General features: G+C 42.1%; 3 protein-coding genes across 3 annotated transcripts; 2 read left to right on the plus strand and 1 right to left on the minus strand.

The window, feature by feature from the left end:
- Positions 1-1,293: 1,293 nt before the first annotated feature.
- Positions 1,294-3,691, plus strand: LOC148060712 (uncharacterized). Its single transcript, XM_087780091.1, has 5 exons — positions 1,294-1,633; positions 2,299-2,363; positions 2,562-2,639; positions 2,735-2,825; positions 2,990-3,691. Exons 1-5 carry the CDS (start codon positions 1,429-1,431, stop codon positions 3,157-3,159), a joined length of 609 nt encoding a protein of 202 aa, XP_087636217.1. The 5' UTR covers positions 1,294-1,428; the 3' UTR covers positions 3,160-3,691.
- Positions 3,692-4,614: 923 nt separating this feature from the next.
- On the minus strand, positions 4,615-7,199 carry ap5m1 (adaptor related protein complex 5 subunit mu 1). Its single transcript, XM_087779656.1, has 8 exons — positions 7,029-7,199; positions 6,191-6,851; positions 5,895-6,122; positions 5,692-5,834; positions 5,400-5,485; positions 5,219-5,331; positions 4,804-4,900; positions 4,615-4,745 (listed from the first exon to the last, which is right to left on the minus strand). Exons 1-8 carry the CDS (start codon positions 7,094-7,096, stop codon positions 4,663-4,665), a joined length of 1,479 nt encoding a protein of 492 aa, XP_087635782.1. The 5' UTR covers positions 7,097-7,199; the 3' UTR covers positions 4,615-4,662.
- A 76-nt stretch (positions 7,200-7,275) lies between these two features.
- Positions 7,276-18,488, plus strand: exoc5 (exocyst complex component 5). The gene is made up of 18 exons (XM_087779655.1): positions 7,276-7,441; positions 7,679-7,773; positions 9,924-10,071; positions 10,848-11,042; positions 13,046-13,110; positions 14,089-14,117; positions 14,184-14,293; positions 14,365-14,409; positions 14,480-14,620; positions 14,754-14,836; positions 14,922-15,131; positions 16,023-16,170; positions 16,239-16,347; positions 16,406-16,526; positions 16,623-16,709; positions 16,953-17,061; positions 17,448-17,663; positions 17,799-18,488. The coding sequence occupies exons 1-18, from the start codon at positions 7,415-7,417 to the stop codon at positions 17,985-17,987; spliced, it is 2,127 nt and encodes a 708-aa protein (XP_087635781.1). The 5' UTR covers positions 7,276-7,414; the 3' UTR covers positions 17,988-18,488.
- The last annotated feature ends 657 nt before the right edge of the window (positions 18,489-19,145 follow it).

Here is a 19,145-nt window from a genome sequence, read left to right on the forward strand (position 1 = left end):
TCTGTTTTTCTTAGCTCATTTTAGCTACTCTCAATGACCAGCTATCTTCCTAGACTTCATTGCCAACTTGTTTGTTTGCAATTTATACGTGCTGCTTTTCCCTCCTTTTTTTGGCTAATCATGTCCTAGCTTTGCTCCCTATCTGCTTATCTTAAACTGGAGCTTATCTCAAACCCAAAATACAAATTACACTCATTTTCTACTCACTTTTATGTCGATTAAGGGTTGGGATTATTATTATTAGAAGAATCAGTTTCCTTTTTTGGTGTTGGAGTATGTCCATGCTAACGTAGCGACTAGCGCTCACTTGTCGTCGCCTTCATCTTCATCCACTTAAAAACATCCAAATACCTCCAGACTGTTCGTCCCCTTTGTATTGAAGCCTTGACATGAGAAATCTTTCAAAATAAAGTCCCCTATTTTGGGTGAAGACGAAGACAAGCGTGCGTCGCTACATTAGCATTGACTTACATTTTTGTCTATAACTCCAAAACGGAACAGATTACTCTAATAAATAATAATAATAATCCCAACCCTTAGTCGACATAAAGGTGAGTAGAAAATGATTGAAATTTGTATTTTGGCTTCAACTATCCATTTAAGATACGTAGATTGGGAGCAACGCTAGGACACCATTAGCCAAAAAATGGAGGGAAAAGCAAGTAATGGTTGAGGATTGGGTACAAATAATCCCAACCCTTAGTCGACATGAGGGTGAGTAGAAAATGAGTTTCACTTTAACCTACAGTAGCTCCTCTGGTTTTGCTAGTTTTGACCTATCTTCTCTTATCTAGCTAGTCGGTCGTAACCTTTTTGCTTATGATTTTATTTTTGTTGTTGTACTTTTGTTGACTAGCTAGAAGCTGCAGTTTGTTCTCTTGAAAGCCAGCTAGCTTTTCAGTGCCCTCGGCCAAATATTTTGCTTTTCTTACTTGTTTTAATTTTCTTTGATATTTCCTCTGTTGCCTTTGTTAGCCCGCTAGCTTACCAGTGCTCGCCACCAAATTGCTGAGTCGTCTTTAAGGTGTTCTTCACACCTGGTCCACAGTGACATCATCACTGTGCGACTCTTGAGTGTTTATCAGTCAAACGAAGAAACATTAAAACCAGTTTGACGACAGCTCCGGCTGTTTGCTCATCCTAGAAAACAAGCGAGTTCCTCCAAGCGTTAAACTTTGGAGTTACAGAGTAACCTGTGGGGATGGTTTCCATGGTAACCAAGCTCATTAAAGAGAGCAATGTGAAGTGTTCAGACAGCCAAGGATCAACTGGTCTTTCATTTCAGTTCCTCATCATAGGAAATCGGAGCGACTCAAGTCTCGTCGGCGTCGTTGACGTCACGGCGAGTGAAGTTGAGATTTACGGTTCAGTTTTTTAAGAAATACTCTTTGAGTTTGTTGTTCTGATCGGAGAAGAGTTCGGGTCACGATGGGCTCCGGAAGCTCCAGGTCCAGACGGCTTCAGGTGGCCCCTCGTTCACAGGACCTGAAGACTCCGAGAGGGAGTCGGGAAGAACCTGCATGGACTCTTCCAGCTCTGACAGTCTCTCAGGAGGAACCTCCGAGACCCTTTGGGCAGAAGAGAACGAAGCTGCCGCCGCTGAAGCAGGAAGTTCCTCTTTCCAAACTCACAGGTCTGACAGCATGCTGCTTGAAAATCAGAATGTAAAATAAAATACGTTCAAATTTGATGACATTTAAAACACAAATCTTAAATAATATTTTAGGGATATTTCTGCTCTTTTTGTTTATCGATAATTTACAGTAATTGTTTTTAGGTTATTTCGTTTTCAAATGTATTTTATATATATATTTTTACATTTTTTATCTATATATTTCAGATACTAAAACAATAAATCTAGAAAGAATAAGAAAAAAGTTGGATTCTAATAGGTATGATAACAATGATTAATAATTGTTGTAAACAAATTGAAAGAGAAAAAAACTATAAACAACAGGAAAAAAAAGTTTATCAAAAGCAAGATTTAAATTAAAAATATAAGTTTAGCAAAAATAAAAAGAGAGAACAAACTATGAATTTGAAAAACAAAAATCCTTGAAGCAAATATATAAACCACAACAAGAAACCCAAAGTAGTACCTACAATAATATTTCAAATAGCCAAATATATCTATTAAAAATTATATATATATATAGTAATACTTGTTAAATATATACATATAAGGCATTTTTAATTGGGGAAATAAATGATTAATAAAATACAATAAATACAAAAAGTTAAAAATTGTTCCCAAAGAAACGTTGTTGTTTTTCAGTGATTTTGTTTTGTCTCGTCCAGGAAATGTGTCGAGTCTGCAGAGCAACAACATGATCATTTACTCTCATCCACCCAAAAAAGTGCAGGTCAGAATTAATGTTTATACAAATATAAAATTAAATAAAAAATGTTAAATTACATAAAGGGGGACATGAATAAAACAACTATATATATATATATATATATATATATATATATTTAAAAAAAAAAAGATTTCATGACTGTTCAATAATCTGGTTCTTCACACCTGGTCCACTTTTCACCCGGACTCTGGTTTGTCTCAGGACTGGACCGGTGGGGGTGTCCGGCAGCTCTCTGTGCTCGTCCAGGCGGGACGTCCCGGCACCAGCAGGACCGATCGGGTAAAGATCCCTTAAAAGTCGCATCAATAATTCAGATGATTGTTCTTATATCGACTCAGAAGGTCCGGTCTGTTGCGAACTCGTCGTGTTTCCAGGGATGTTTGGAGGCACAACTGGATCAGGACCAGCTTCATCTCAGACGTCGACGAGCTGTGGTGCAGAGAAGCAGAAAGACGCTCCTCAGAGGTGCGCCTGCGCAGAAATGACACCTTTTGAAAAAATGATCAGAGAAAAACCATAACATTAAAAATCATAAGAACGTTAATATTCTTTAATATTCATAAGTGATGAAGCAGAAACTAAAATATTTTAAGAGGAGAAACATGTAACATCCAAACACGTGTCCTCAGGTGAGCTGCTGAGAAGACCCACGGAGAGGAACGTCCTCTGGGATCAGACCTCCGGGCGGACTCTGGACTTGTCCAGGTATCAGGACTCTCGGGTCGAGTTAGTTTGTCAGAGACGAACAGGTCGAAGGTTTCCGAGTATTGAAGGTCAAGAAAACGAGAGCTTGAGTTGACGGACTTTTGTGAACGTCGATGAATTTCAAATTACTGTCATGTCGATCGACAAACAACCATTAATTATGTATTTGTATAGTATTCAATTATGTATTTTCCCCCGAGATCCGCCTGAAGAATCCTTTAAATGTGCAACTTTTGAAATTGATTGCGCCTGGAATGAAGTAGTGAGCGGGTGTCTCCCTCTAGTGGCCAACACTACAAGCTTACCTAATAGAAACGTGATAATAGAATCATGCTTTTGTCTTTAATATGGAAGAAAAAGTTCCAAGTGTATTATTTCTGTTTAAAAAAAAATCAGTGTTCCTAATTCAAAGTCAGATGTCACATATTTATATCCATTTTTCCTCTTGGTTACCCGGATTTTAACACTGAAATATTCACATCTAAATTCTTACACTTGTTATTTTATTCAACATTAAAAGGTTTAAATTGAATTTATTCACATTGAATATTGTTTTATACTGAATCTTTACACTGAATCCGAAATTTATTTTATGTGTTAAAAATAAAATGAACGGTCAAAGAAAAGCCGTTTTTGTTTCAAAGCATAAATAAATTCGGTGTCAAATTCAAACTGTAAAAAAGAAAAATGTGCAAAACTGTAATTTTGATAACGTGAAAATGTAGTTTTATAAATTCATATTAAAGATTTCCTTCCATCCTTTAATATGCATATATATATTTTTGGGAAATAAAGAATAATAAAAGAACATTAAAACACATTTGTTGACGACAATAAGAGCAGATTAAAAATGTATACATTAATTTAAAAAAAAATCACATATGAAGCAAATCAATATGGAAAAATAAACATTTAACGATGAAAGAATTTGATGAAAAAATAACCTAAAATGTATATACTATATGATTAAAGTAGATAAAGATAATAAGTTAGTAGTCAACCAAACATTCAGTAAGTAATATTTATTTGTCAAGTGCCTTTCGCAGACCAGGGTCACAAAGCGCTTAGAAAACCAGACAATACACAATTTAAAAATAAATACAATTTCTAAAGACTGAATGTTTGGTTGACAAAGTCACTAAGTTAAGATCATGGTTGAGATTAATTTTGGTTTCTTAAGCAGCTGTTGCTGACGGACCATCGACTCCAGGTTTTGAACGAGATCGTTGACCCTGAAGCCCCCGCCACCACCTCCTTACCATGTGACCCCTCGTCACAAATTAGCCCACACTCGAGTCTGCGGGTTCAGAGGGGGGCAGCGTGTGGTGGGACCGGCTGACAGGTCAGAGGGGTCTGAGAGCAGGGACCCCCGCCAGGTCTCGAGTGGAGCCTTTGTGCCGGCCCCTATACTCCAGAACCACAACAGATGACTGAGACCAGCTGCTAATTATCCGGCTGATGGAGGGTCAGTGGAGTGGGACAGTGGGGGGCAGGCTGTGAGGGCGAGGGTGAGGTAGCATTGGGGGGTCTTAAAGAAGAGGCAGCTGAAGCAAATATTTCAGTTTTAATACAAAAACAGGTAATTCAGGGAGAAACACTAGAGGATCAGGTGCCCCGAGGACGCGGGTGCAGACCCAGAGGAGTTCCAGATGAAGAAGTCTTTGGACTGAAGCTCTCGAGCTGCGGAGAGAACAGTTAGAAAATAAAAAAGGTGCTGATTTTAAAGTTCTGGACTCACAGGTGAGGATGCGGGGTTTGGCCGAGGAGTAGACCTGGACCGAGTGCTGGTCCATGCAGACGCCAGAGAGGGTCGTGTCGGAGATCTTGAAGTAGAGCTGAGGAGGAAACAGCCGAACATTTGTACTGGGAAAACAACTTTAATAAAAAAATATTTAAATTATTATTATTTTTTCATAACAAAATCTTGTCCTGATAGTGGCGCTACAGGAAAGGTCATCACTAGAGCAAAATGGATTATTTTGTGGTCAGCATAAACTTCGCCTCATGGTGGCGCTAAAACAGTGACATCAATTTAAAAAGAAAATCAGATTTTAGGAGAATTAAGACTATTATATAAAGATAGCAAAAGAATACTGATGAAATAGTTTTCTAGACGATGAAAAAACCGAACATCCCTTTCAAACACACTTCACCTTAATGTAAGATGTGAGTCCGGTACAAAGCGGGTCACTTGGTCCTGGTCCAGGTCCAGAAAAGCTAATTTTCCCCTCCATCACGACCTCACGAGATTTCGGGAACTTTTGTCCTGATGACAAATATGACATGTGTCACAAGTGTGTCCGCAGTTAAAAAAAACATTCGTGAGGTTCTCACCGAGGACCCAGACAAGCAGGTTCTTCTCTCTGGACACGTCCAGCTGTCCAGAACTCACCTTCAGCTCCACAGAACTCATCTGGTCCCTGAACAACAAAAACAACAACAGAGACGTGAAACTAGTCACTGTCACGACCTTTGATCTCCTGAGGTTACATTTTATATCACAAATTAATAAGTGTTTGAATTAACTTCAAGACACATTATGTGATAAAATAAAATGGAATTATTAGTGAGAATGTTCTGAATTATCAGATATAAGTGAGATTCTCTCCACATTATTGCTGATCACCTGTTGAAAAAAGGCAGATGAGCCTCGCAGAAGTCCAGACTGTTCTTCACGCTCTCGTGCAGCTTCAGTGTCACAGACACTCGCAGTTGCTGTTTGTCCTCCTCTCTCAGCAGGTACGACCCCAAAATGGGCGGCACGGGCACCTGAACAGAGGTCAGAGGTCAGATTTATGTACTCATATGAAAGTGTGTTGTGTGTCACACCTGTGACGTGTAGCTGCAGAGTCTGAACGGTTCCAGTGGAGGAGAGAAGGGGAACTTGTAGGGTCCGGAGAAGGCCGAGGCGTCGCTGTGGTCCACGCTGCTGGCTGTCAGGACGCTGGAGTCCAGCGAGGAGACACATGGGTGGACCAGGACGTCCTGCAGAGGGGATCCGTTGGGAGGGAGTGTCAGGGTCACAGTCACGTTGGGGAGGACTCCCTCGACTTCACACTGCAGAGAAGATACACAAGAGACCATCAAACAATGTGTCAAGTGGTCTTAATGTTATGGACCCTTACCTTACACGTAACAGTTCCGTAGACGTCCCACAGGTCCGGACGGTCCTGGCTTCCATACTGCATGGACCGAACTGTTTCCACCAGTACCACGTTGACCACGGCTCTGCCCCGGTGAAGTCCAGTCTTCCACGCCGGCTGCTTCTGGTTCCCGGCGGGCATCTGTGTGGTTGAAGAGGGCGGCGGTCCTGGCGCCGGCACATCCAGCGGCGTCCCAAGAGGACAGATTTGCAGCATCATAGCTGGCAGAGCAGCGAGACGAGAGGAAAGGGTGTCAGGATCTGGTCTCCCTCCAGAACTCAAGAGGAAGTTCTGTAGGCCCGACAGCAGCGCGAGTCCCTGGGAGACGGACAGAAGACTAGAGAGAGGAGGTCTGGGGTCAGCGGGGGCATCCACCAGAGACAGACAGGCCAGGATGAGGGAGCCTTGGGAGACGGTCAGGACCGGCCACAGTGTCCCTTTATCCGGACCGTCTACGTGCAGGTCCAGAGCCGGCAAACGCTGGCAGTTAAGGCAGTCGTCCCTGAGCAACACAAATGGCTTCTGAGGTTCTGAGAGTCCGAGTTCAGTGAGCAAGAGCTGCAGCATGGCGTCGTCTTCTGGGACCGGAACGTACGATGATCCAGCCAGGATCTTTGCTCGGTGCTCCACGGTGGAAAACCTCCTGTTGAAAGTATGATACAAGAGGAAGTTGAATACCTTATACTTTTTTCTCAAAGGGTAATGAATGAAAATATGATTTCATATTTAGTTCAAATGTCGAACGACAGTATAAAATTGAAAATATACAGTCACGTATTTAAATAAAAATACTTTTGCAATATTTCTCAACAATTCGAACCTTGAATAGCGAACGGTTCCATTTTCTCCTTTTTCGTGGGAAATAATCCACAGAGCACGCACACTCATGACTGTTATCCTAAAATCCACAAAACGGTTGCAAACGATCAAATATCATCATCGTAGCATCAAAAACAATAACAAACGAGGCGACATTGACAGCGCTTCCGGCCGCTGCTCTCACGTGACAGCTGCTGATCAGCTGACCTCTGCGCCTGCGCGGTGGGCCCGCTGCGTCCCGTCACCTCCGCCCTTCTCTTCCGTACAGGAAGCTGGAGAGCTAACCAGCTAGCTGTCAACAAGTCCAAGAGCACAATAAGGGAATTAATGAAGTAGTTTAACGTCGACAAAGGTGTGTTGCATTCTTCCGCCAGCCGAGAAGCGAACATGGCGACCACTGCCCAGCTGTTTGAGGTAAAAACCCCGCAGGAAACACATGCTAGCCTGGAAGCTAGCTTCCTATAACGGTGCTGCTGCATTCAGGATCAACTCCAGACAACTGGATTTTTTTCTACAGTATCTGTAGCTAAATAGTTCACTCTCTCATTCTGACTTAAATATAACTACTCGTGAAATGCATGTTTTAGGAATAGTTTAACCCACAAACAAAAGCTCCAATGTTCTGATCATAACAATGTTTCTTCTCAACAGGAACCTTTTGATGCAGATGAATATATAGAACGTTTGGCGTGGAGGACACCTGGAGGAGGCTCTAAGGGAGGAGCGGAGGCTTTCGACCCTAAACGGTATCACAACAACAACACCGTTCGTTTTACCAATGGTGTTGTCCTATATTGAGAGAGAAAGCTCCATCACACCACTCAACACAGCATAACAACATAAACTGTCCACCAAAGACTAAAATAAAACGAGAAATACTGTGGTTGTTCTCCTCAAAGCTCCATCAAACATCTGATTTCTCATCTTTCATAAAACGTCATTCCTTCTGCATTAAACATTTCACATTGATTGTACATGTTTTGCAAGATACAGTCTCGTCTCCTAAGGTCATGATATGAGGCATAGTTGTAATTTAGTATTTTAAGTACTTTGGGTAATTTCTGGACTTTCTGATCTCTCTCTCAAAGCTCTTTAATCAAGTATGTTGTAACTCAAATATGTTTTCCAAAACACAAACATTACCACATTACAACATGTAATCAAGTTTAAGTAACTAATCAAATTCTCCCACATTTTCTTTGTCTTGACCTCTGCATCACCTCATCCTTTAAATCCTCCACTTCATATCAATGCACATCACATGCTTCTTCTCGTCAGTGTCTTTCCTCGTGGACATTATTGTAAAAGTACAGGCACACATGTTAGCATAAAGGGACGTTAGCGATATCGTTCAAGTAAGTAAGTAAATAAGTTGTGTGAATGTACATTGTGGTTCACAGTCTTCTGCATTATAATAACAAAGCTTATATCACACCCACAACATTTATTCCTTCTGGGGATGCTAAATGCTTTAAGTGAGTGAGCAAGAGTCGTGGTGTCTGTAGTTGGCTTGTAAACTGAATTTAAATTAAAGAAACAAAATGCCAGAGAAGCCCAAATCACCAAAAACTTAAGACCAAAAATGCTTTGACATGTTTGGGTTTTAGTAAAGCTTTTTATTTTTATTTTTCATAGATGAATGTAAAGCCACTTTTTTGTCCACCTATCAAGTTAAGTTCATGAGAGTCTGGCAGGCAAGCCAAATTTTGTTGTGTTTTAGGCCAATTCATTGGTTGGTATTTGGTCAATAAATGTCTAGCCTGTACCCACGCAGAGTGATCCTGGTTGCTGGTACGGGACTCTTGCTTTTAGGCTGGACTAGTCTGTGAGGTTTTTAGTTTGGTGTTCTCTAGAGCTTTGCTTTTGCTCCATGGTGTCCTCTGGTTTGCCTAAATCATATGGTAATGTATCTGTAGTATGATATTTGGATAAGCTCTTCAATCTCTTAGCCATAGGTGCTTTGTCAGAAAATGTGGCATTTGATCAAATAGTAGCTTTTTGTCAGTCGCCTGTTAAGTGCCAAATGTCTTGAATCTCATTGGGTGAATTTTTGTCTCCTCAAGATAAAATCTTAAATTTCCCCAATAGTTAACAATAATGTCAAACTTGCACCAAGTATAAAGACGCTCTTGATGTCATGACAATGACTTTTGGTATAAAAGCATAGCTCCATGTAAGTGCCTTCAGTCAGTTATGAACTGACTCTTTTGGTGACTGTTTCAGCAGAGCCATTGTTGGAATCAAAATGCTTGGAAATCATCATTTGTGGTTGTGAATCCTGCGGAACCTCTCAGAGCGCTGCACTTAAAAACATGCCCGTCATTTTTTTATTATCTGGTTTGTTTACATGTACATGGCAAGTTTTTATTTTCCTCGTAAGCAAAACTGCCACAACAGTTTAGCCGCGGCGCCGATGCACCCGTCCTTATCTGCTTCCTCCACCGAACCACCGTCGCCATTTCCTCTGAAGCTCTTAGCGAGGCGACAGCGGCGACGTATCTCGCGGAGGCCACCATACTTTGAGTCAGCTGCGAGGGAACGGCTGTCGGTTGGGACGAGCCGGAGATGTCTCTAAGCTCCATCCACTGCTGAGGGAATTAGTCAGGAGATTATACACTCATCGTTTTAGGATGTTTCCCCACTCTGTGAAGTGAGCTGCTGACTTAGAACATTTCCTCTGCGTTCTTGATGGGATGCAGTTGACGCCACCGCTGGTTTCCCGAGCTCCTTAAGTCTGGGGACCCAAAAATTAATCATCTGACATGAATCTGTAACTATGAGCTGTGAGAACCGGGAGGTCAGTGGAACACAATTAACCTCGGGATGGTGGTTTCACTCTGTGATGTTTGTCTGCTTAACCAAGAAAGTTCAACGTCTTCCTCTCTTCTTGTTTCAGGTTGCTGGAGGAGTTTGAGAACCATATTGAAGAACTGAAGCAGCTGGATGAGAAGATCCAGCGTCGGGTGGAAAAGCTGGAACATCAGTGCCACCGTGAGGCCAAGGAGTTTGCACACAAGGTTCAGGATCTGCAGAGAAGCAATCAGGTATCGTTCAGATGATGATGACTTAATTCCTAAAAAAACAGTGACCAGAAAAAAAACGCTTTTTGTCCAGACTTTAATGTTATAAGCATATGAAAAACTTTGTGATTGTTCTTGTCGCTTGTCGATAGTTTTCCTTGGAAAGAGAAAGATTGACAACACATAGTTGACCACACAAAATCAGTTAAACAAAAGATCTGCTAAAGCATAAGAATAAAACAATCAAACTCCACCTTGATCATTGCAAAAGAAGAAATACTATCGTGACCTAATTTGAACAAAATTGAATCATATGAATTTGGGTTTTTGTGTATCAGAAGGGAATAAAAACGATTTAATTTTTTTTTTATGATACCAGAAAAGAGCTGACAAAAATGTAATTTACAATAGCTTTGGTGGTGAAAATATGAAAAACTCTGTGAAGCACATAATTAATAATTATTTTACATACTATGGGAAAAACTTAAAATGTAAATGATGTAAAAAGGAGGTTATAAGATCATAAAGAATGCAGCTTAGTATTTAGATGCTTCAGTTTGTATACCCTGACTACATAAATGCACAGTATTGCTTTCCTTTTCCTAAAAGAAAAACCCAACTTGATTCTTCTCCAGAAAATTGCCTTCTACCAGAAGAGTCAATGGCAAGTGTTAAATTAAAATAAGCGCATAATCTAACAAAATGTCAATCAAGAAGTGTACATTTTCAATCTAATAATAAACCACAGAAAGTTTTTCTTACACCAAACATGTAGGTTTAATCAGTATTTATCTCTTCAGGTCGCCTTCCAGCACTTCCAAGAGCTGGACGAGCACATCAGTTATGTGGCCACGAAGGTTTGTCACCTCGGCGACCAGCTGGAGGGCGTCAACACGCCTCGCCAGCGAGCTGTCGAAGCGCAACGTCTGATGACCTACTTCAACGAGTTCCTGGACGGAGATCTACGCAGCGACGTCTTCAACGACCCCAGCAAGGTGAGCGAGGCAGAGAGGAAGCATCCGATTTGATCTTCCGGCGACGGCAGGTGTTGTATTTACGTTCGTGAGAGAGGGATCACTTAGAGCGCCCCCCCGCTGGGATTGTAGCTGGAGGTGAGAATAGATGGGATTAGGGCGGTAAACCGCTCGTGTTAATTTGTCAAGTTTATCCCTTTAGTCGAATCCCTCGGCTAATTTGGATAATGAGCTGTCGGACAATACCAGCGTGATGGAGGATGTCAACACGCTCACGTCAACTCTAATTGACTTTAACGTTGATGATGTGTGAGTGGGTCTGCGGTTGGTCCTGATGCACCACGAGGCAGCGCACAGTCAGGATGAGAAGAGCCACAAGATATATGGTGTTAAAATATCCTTAGATATCCAATGGAAAATTGCTGCTTTTAGCTGAACTTCAGAGCCGCCTTGGTCTTGACTTCTCTTTCCCTTCCCTTGACTCTGATTCTTCAACTAAATATATTGGTCAATCATCACAGTAAAATATTTAAAAAAATGTTTAGGATTGATTTGTTAGACTTTTGGGAGACCCTCGTTTTACTCACTTGATTAGCCCCTTTTCTTTTTCTTTGTACTACTCCCGGAACAAAATATACTTTATTCACGTAGTTAAAATAAGAGTCTACGCAGTTTAGGAATGTAACATTACTTACTAACATCTTTTGGCTTAAGTTACAAGCAAATTCCAACTTCAACATTTGTAAGATAAAGTTTTTGTGTTATAATTTAGTTATAAAAATTCACATGCAAGTGAATTATCTTGTCAAAAAAAGATGCAATGCCAGGAATACAGGTGAACATGCACCTGCTATTTGGTGGCCTGTGTCTTCATCCCACTTGTGATGCCACAATCTTGTGAGCAGAACCACGATCCTGGACATAGGATTTAAACACCAGTAGTTGAAAAGGTTTTTCATAGAAGTTAAATTGTGACTGGGCTCTAATATTAAACTAAAGTGCTTCAACTCTACTTCATCTCAAGAGATTCCGTACAACTCTCTCTTCAAAGTCAGTTCTGTGTTAACGCCTCCACTGGAAGTGTGAAATAAACCACTTGTCTGGCGAATCCCGGCGAAGAACTAGATAAATAACTTGAACGTAGCGAAGCCTAATTTCCGCATTGATCGGGAATCTTCAGATTAAATCCCACCACATCTCGTCAAAAGGATGCAGAGAGATGACTCCCGGGGTCAATCCCAGAGACGGGATCCGACGATGGAGGTGGTTTTTCAGGAAAAGGCGAGCAGGAATATCTGGCCAGATTCCTTTTTTCTTTCCCGAGCATACCTCCAGAAGAGGGGGAAAGTAGCAAGTGAATAGCTGGAGGGGGACGGCTTTGCTAATCCTTCTGAAAGGGAGGGCCGGGCCGCCAGCGTGGAGACAAGTGCTGCTAAACCCTGACTGCAGGGAGACGGCTACATTACTTACATGGGATTTAGCTAATCTTAGCTGGGGGACAGATACTTAGAAAACCTTCGCCGAGCAGAAAGGCTGGATCCTCCTCACGGGAGCAGGGTAATGATGTTAGCTGAGGCAGGCATCTACGGGAACAGAGGAGTTGCAGACGGCGGGCCTTTCGTTAGGTCTTGGGCTCTTTCAGCCGGCATGTTTGTGAGGAGGAGTGATGGGGAGGTAGCTGTTTTCGTCAGCCCCCCCCCCCCTCCCTCGCGCTCCTCTTTGACAGATATCCCTGGCCGGACAGATTATTGAAGGCGATTTGGACTCCTGTAGGATTACAGCCCATTCAGAAAACTCATGCCAATAAAGAGCTGGATATGCTGCTAAGTCAGGACTCGCTGGTGCGGATGCTCAGGTGAGCGCAGCAGTTATCTTCTGCCTGTTCAACACGGGAAGATGGAGGACGGGGCTTTAAGATGATCCCCTCCCCGAGTGAACGTGCTCCCGTAGGCTGGCCTTACAGGATGTCCACCTCTCGCGGTCATGTCGCTTCTGCTCATCCGTCTCTCGCTCTCTCCCTTCAGATTAAAGAAGCAGCCGATATCATTCAGAAGCTGCACCTCATCGCTCAGGAGCTGCCGTTCGACAGGTGAGTCGGGATGTTTCCTGCCAGAGGAGAGATGTGGTGGTGGAGTCTTGAAGTTTGAAGACCCTGCTAGATAAATGTAATACAGTTCTAATACATACTTACTGGAGCAATGAAGTGGTCTTTCTTTACTGACCTAAAAGTAAAACGCAACTCCAACCCCACCTGCAGAAATGGTCTCCAAACTCTCTAGAAAATGTATTCATTTAACTTATAACGACTGTGGGCCACATTTTAAATCATGGGCCGCAAATGGCCCACAAGCCGGAGTTTGAAAATACCTGACAAGATGTGGGCTTAATGACTATTGACATGGCTCATCAGTAAACATAATAAATAACTTCTTAGTTTTTGTATTCTATTGAGGTGTGTATTGGCAAGAATCTGGCGATACCATACATATGATTCAGGGGCAACAATACAATATATTGTGATACTGTTGGAACAAGGCTATGTGGCTGAGTACTTGACTCTGGTGTTGCAAAATTTACAGGCCCTATGATTCTTGACAAAGTCATGAATGCTTTCATTTATTTTGGAACAAATATGCCCAAATATTAGCTTTAAAATCTGCTGAAGTCAACTGTATCCTCTTGTCCTCAGCAATCCCCAAGAATCTCGCCGTATTTAATTGTTACTTTAGGGGGGGGAAGAATATAATGACTGCTGCCATCTTGCAGTCAGAAGTTTAATTGCAACACAAAAATGAACAATGTGAATATTGGCATGTTAATTGTAAATTATTTTATTCACAATTTATTGAAATATAAACAATAAAGTAACTATGATAGCAAAAAGGTATTATTTTCAAAATGAAAAATAAATTAATACTAATTTAAATGGAGAAATACAATACAGCACTTTTGAATATGGATACAGTATTGTAAAAACAATTATGTAATTTCCTCCTTTCTGTCTTAACAAACTTTCTTGCTAAATAAATTGACAGATTCACTCTTAATAAACTACTTTTCTTGACAGATTTGCTGATGTAAAAGCCAAAATTGCAAGTAAGTTTTTCCGTGCAATGAGTTAAGTTGTGTTCTATAAATAATTGATTCATGTAATGATATCAGGCAAGTACCATGATCTGGAGCGTCAGTTGATCCTGGAGTTCACAACTGCTCAGCGCCTGGGTGAGATCGGACGTATGCGTGAGGTGGCGGCGGTTCTGCTACATTTCAAGGTGAGTGTGCAAAACTCGTTACACAAGTGTGACAAAAACGATTAACATCTGTCGTTGTGTGTCCACTCAAGGGCTACGCACACTGTGTGGACGTCTACATCAAGCAGTGTCAGGAGGTGAGTGTGTGAACGAACACCCCGTGAATCGTCAACTGCCTTCGAGACAAACGTCTCTATCTGTCCACAGGGGGCATACGTGAGGAACGATGTGTTCGAGGACACGGCGGTTCTTTGTCAGCGGGTCAACAAGCAAGTGGGCGAAGTCTTTAGCAGCCCGGAGACGGTCATGGCCAAGCTGATCCAGAACATCTTTGAGAATAAGCTGCAGGTATGTTTCCTTACGCTCTCCAAAGAAAAAATTAAGATTTTCCATTGATTTCATTGTGTACTTTTTTTGATAAATATATGTGACATGAGCTCCTTGGCAGAGGTACAAACAGTCTCTGTGATTTTGTCTGCAGGCTCACGTGAAGGAGAAGCTGGACGGGACTCGACACTCGGACCCAGAGCAGTACCTGAAAAACCTCTACGAGCTTTACAGCCGGTCAGTGTCTCAACCTAGTCTACCCTTCCTGTGTGTCACTTCCTGTTTCCCGCTTCCCGTGTCTCACTTCCTGTGGTCTCTGCAGGACGACGGCTCTGGCCACGAAGCTCTCGGAGTTCAACCTGGGCTCAGACAAACACACCTTCCTGTCCAAGCTCATCAAGAGCATCTTCTCCAGCTACCTGGAGAGCTACATCACCATGGAGAAGGACTACCTCCGCACCCGCGGCACCACCATTCTGCAGCGGTACTACGACTCCAAGAACCACCAAAAACGTCCCATCGGCACCGGCAGGTCAGAGGCTCGTGAGAACTTTGAAACTCGAGAGGATGTTGGGGCGGAACTAGTCTTTACTTTTAAATTTTTCTAGAATCTTGATATTGTCCATTAATTTGTTGTAATTCCAAGTCAGAGTTTTTAAATGTAATTTTGTTAATTACTAAAGTGTTGAATTTGATTCATCATATTAGTTTTTTTTCTCATCTTATAGTTGAACTTAAACACTTAATTGATCCCTAAAATAATTAGATTTACAATAAACATGCAAATAACTTAAACATTGGTTTATTTTTAATTCACATTTTTAATTGTATTTTAATTTTATTTTACCTTATTGTTGTTTAATATTCTTCAGGTTTTTAAATTATTTAAAGGAATCTTTTTTTTATTATCTTAAAAAAATATGTTTTCATTATCCATATTGCTTTCTCTAATCATTTTTAATGTTTTAATCATTTTCATTTCTTTTAAACGTGTGTTTGACATTTAATCTCTCTGTATTTTTTGTTAAACAATTAATTTTATTTAATTAAGTTTTATTAATCATTTCTTACATTTATTTATTAAATGTTTATTAGGCTGTTGATTATTTAAAAACTACTCTTATGTTTCTTATTTGTAAGTAATTTGTATTTATATAGCGCTTTTCCATACCAAGGTCACAAAGCGCTTAAACAATCAAAAATAAAATCAATCAATAAAATATATACTTTAAAGGTCAAGATAACACCGAGACAAACGCAGAAGTTCCAGAAAGTCAAGGAAAAGCCTTCATGAATAAAAGTGTCTTAAGATGTTTCTTGAAGGAGTCAGTAGATCCATCAAGCGCAAAGAGGAATGTGAATCATCTGTTGTCTGAATGATCGTGTGGAGATTTAAACAGGATGTTCCGGTGTCTGTGTCTAGCATCCAGGAGCTGAAGGAGCGGATCAGGCAGCGCACCAATCTTCCTCTGGGCCCGAGCATCGACACTCACGGAGAAACCTTCTTGTCTCCAGAGTTGGTCGTCAACCTGCTGCAGGAGACGAGACACGCCTTCGAGCGATGTCACAGGGTGATTACACGTCCATACGCCCGACATTTCAACTGTTGTGGAGTCAAACTCAAAGTCTGTCTCCGTAGCTTTCCGATCCATCCGACCTTCCCAAGAACGCCTTCTCCATTTTCCTGCTGCTGGTGGAGCATCTCTGTGTCGACCACATCGACTACGCTCTGGAGATCGGGCTCTCAGGTAAAACTTCTTCTAATTATAATCACTGGGAAGTGTATTAATTCAACTTGTTCCTCAGCAATCCCGTCGCCTGATGCCAAAAACGCCAACCTGTACTTCCTGGACGTGGTGCAGCAGGCCAACTCCATCTTTCACCTGTTCGACAAGCAGTTCAACGACCAGCTCATGCCCCTCATCAGGTCGGTGGAGTCCTCCAGTACTTCCATGATGCTTGTTGTAGCTTGTCTGATGACTCCTTCCTTCCTTCCTTCCTTCATTCCTGCGTGTCTCCTCAGCTCCTCGCCAAAGTTGGCAGAGTGTTTGCACAAGAAGAAAGAAGTGATTGAGCAGATGGAGGTGAAACTGGACACCGGGATCGACAGGTGTGTATGAGAGACCTAGTCTTCAATTATAACCAAATGTTTATGATGCAAGCTTTTATTTTGAAAACAAGCAAAAAAAAATTGATTATCTTCTTTTCACCTACAAATGGTTGCATACTTTATACTATTACAGGAGTCCCTCACACTTAAACCAGCCTTTTCACTTCCTGACACAAGTTTAAACATTGGAAAAGTGCGGAGCCAGCAAATATATTTATGGATTTATAAATGTGTCCATGACAGAACGCTGAACTGCATGATGGGACACATGAAGCACATTCTTGCCACGGAGCAGAGGAAGACGGATTTCAAACCAGAAGACGAGAACAACGTCATGATCCAGTACACCACGGTGAGTCTGGACATCCCTAAATAAAGTAGTGAAACTATTGTGCTCTTTTTGTCATTTTATTTACTGAGAAGTTAAGGGTCTGTCTAACAAAAAATGTATTTAGAATAAATATATAATATCAAGCTAAATATGCCAGAAGTATTATTGTGTTGTATATGTACTTGCAAAGCAAAATCTTTCCAAATCCTTTTTATCAGATCTTTTAAGGAGTATTAAATACTCAAAGAAATGACAAAAGCAGAGGAAAAAAGTCTCCTAAAACCAAATCCATGTACTGATCGTCATATCTAGAGACTAGTAATGACTCGTCTGATTTACTCACTAGTACTGTAAACACCTGGAGAAGTTATTTTAACTATTCTCTACCTGCACCTTCCCCTCTTCAGGCCTGCTCCAAAGTCTGCGTCTACATCAGCCGACAGGTGGAGCACGTGCGGAAGTCCATGGACGGCAAGAACGTCGACACAGTGCTGACGGAACTCGGTGTTCGCTTCCACCGCCTCATCCACGAGCACCTGCAGCAGTTCAGCTACAGCTCCATGGGAGGGATGTTGGCCATCTGCGACGTGGCCGAGTACCGACGCTGCGCCAAGGACTTCAGGGTGAGCGAGGGAGACGGCATGTCAAGTGGAGGTCGACGCTGAGTCATCAAAGCTAGTCACTAATTGGGACTTAAATGAATTAAGAATGTCGGGTTCACCAGCAGATTGTCTCATGTGACTCCGTGTCGCCTTCAGGTTCCTCTGGTGCTGCAGCTCTTCGACACACTCCACGCCCTCTGCAACCTCCTGGTGGTGGCGCCCGACAACCTGAAGCAGGTGTGCTCCGGGGAGCAGCTCACCAACCTGGACCGGAACCTCCTTCACGCCTTCGTCCAGCTGCGGGTGGACTACCGCGCCGCCAGACTCGGTCGACACTTCAGCTAATACACCTGGAGTTTCGACCCCGTCCCCGCCTTCCGTCCAGTGACACATCACAGAGAAACCCTGACGACGCCATCCTGATGAATCTGTTTTTTCGATGAGGAGACGGAGCTGCTTGTGATGGTGCCAAATATAAAGACTCTCGCTGCAGGAAGGAGAGTGATGTTGCCCTCAAACCCTCCCCCCCCCTGCTTCTGTTGTAATGAACTGGAGTCCCTCTCAGAGACTCATGACTGCTCCTCTGACCTCTCCCTTCAGAGCCGAGGTCAGAGGAGTTCCGTCTTGACCCTGGACTCCCAGGTCTGGGTGGTCCCGCTCAGGCGTACTGTGTCGGTGAGTATACATGATTGCACACACACCGAGGGGCCGAGTCCACCAGCGAGGGACGGGGAACTTCTCGCCGGGCTCAGCTGCACTGAGTTAAGACGCAGATGTCAATGTCAAAGCTGCTCCAAATGTTCTGCTGTCGATCCTCACTCATTAAAAAAAAATGCTGAATTTCAATCTGATTCTCTCTCGTCGATGTCCTTTGTGGAGACAGGAAAGACAGCCGGACAGAAGTTGAGGAAGACGGGTCAACCGGGCCTGCAGTAGAGAAGTTCTGATCCGTATTGTCTTCAGTGTGAGGTAGAAACAGCTGAGAATCCCTGTGTGAGGAGAGTGACACGACACCTCCAAACTGTGAGGTGATTTCAACACAGTATTACTGAAAAAACAGTGTCTTTGTAACAGAAGATGATGTTTTTTTTAAGTATTGAAACCTTTGTTTTTCAAAAAGAGCCCCAAGTCGATCATGAAATGAAGGAAATGTGGTTAAAACAAGTGGATGATAATTATCGTATTAGTTCTATACTTATTTCTCTTGAATTGATTCTAACTGTCTTAAAGGCGAAAATATCAGACTTTCTCCTAATAAAGATAAGCCTTCGACTAGTCAAGTAGTTTGTGTCAGTTAAAAAGACGCTGATATTAAATCGTACTATGGTTAGTAAAAAAGAAGGTTGAAATCCCTCTAGACGATCAATATCTCATATCATTTTTGAAACCGTGACGGTATCTCTTTTCTTTATGTTTTAAGCCGATCATGCTTTACTTGGCAAGAACTAATCGTGACGTTTGTCTCAAAAGAACGAGCGAAACCGGCTGAATGATGGGCCCACG

This window comes from Callionymus lyra, chromosome 18, assembly GCF_982586985.1.
Source record: "Callionymus lyra chromosome 18, fCalLyr1.hap1.1, whole genome shotgun sequence".
Lineage (NCBI taxonomy): Eukaryota > Metazoa > Chordata > Actinopteri > Syngnathiformes > Callionymidae > Callionymus > Callionymus lyra.

What these genes read in the sequence shown, in the direction of transcription:
- exoc5 (XM_087779655.1), top strand. Translation starts at nt 7,415, where the DNA reads ATGGCGACCACTGCCCAGCTGTTTGAG. An exon ending in TCTTCAACGACCCCAGCAAG is followed by an intron (nt 11,043 to 13,045) that starts GTGAGCGAGGCA and finishes CTCTCCCTTCAG; the next exon opens with ATTAAAGAAGCAGCCGATAT. An exon ending in CCTTCGAGCGATGTCACAGG is followed by an intron (nt 16,171 to 16,238) that starts GTGATTACACGT and finishes CTGTCTCCGTAG; the next exon opens with CTTTCCGATCCATCCGACCT.
- ap5m1 (XM_087779656.1), bottom strand. Translation starts at nt 7,096, where the DNA reads ATGAGTGTGCGTGCTCTGTGGATTATTTCCCACGAAAAAGGAGAAAAT. An exon ending in GGAACCGTTCGCTATTCAAG is followed by an intron (nt 6,852 to 7,028) that starts GTTCGAATTGTT and finishes TACTTTCAACAG; the next exon opens with GAGGTTTTCCACCGTGGAGC. An exon ending in GACTCACATCTTACATTAAG is followed by an intron (nt 4,901 to 5,218) that starts GTGAAGTGTGTT and finishes TTTCCTCCTCAG; the next exon opens with CTCTACTTCAAGATCTCCGA.
- LOC148060712 (XM_087780091.1), top strand. Translation starts at nt 1,429, where the DNA reads ATGGGCTCCGGAAGCTCCAGGTCCAGACGGCTTCAGGTGGCCCCTCGT. An exon ending in ATCCACCCAAAAAAGTGCAG is followed by an intron (nt 2,364 to 2,561) that starts GTCAGAATTAAT and finishes GGTTTGTCTCAG; the next exon opens with GACTGGACCGGTGGGGGTGT. An exon ending in GCACCAGCAGGACCGATCGG is followed by an intron (nt 2,640 to 2,734) that starts GTAAAGATCCCT and finishes TCGTGTTTCCAG; the next exon opens with GGATGTTTGGAGGCACAACT.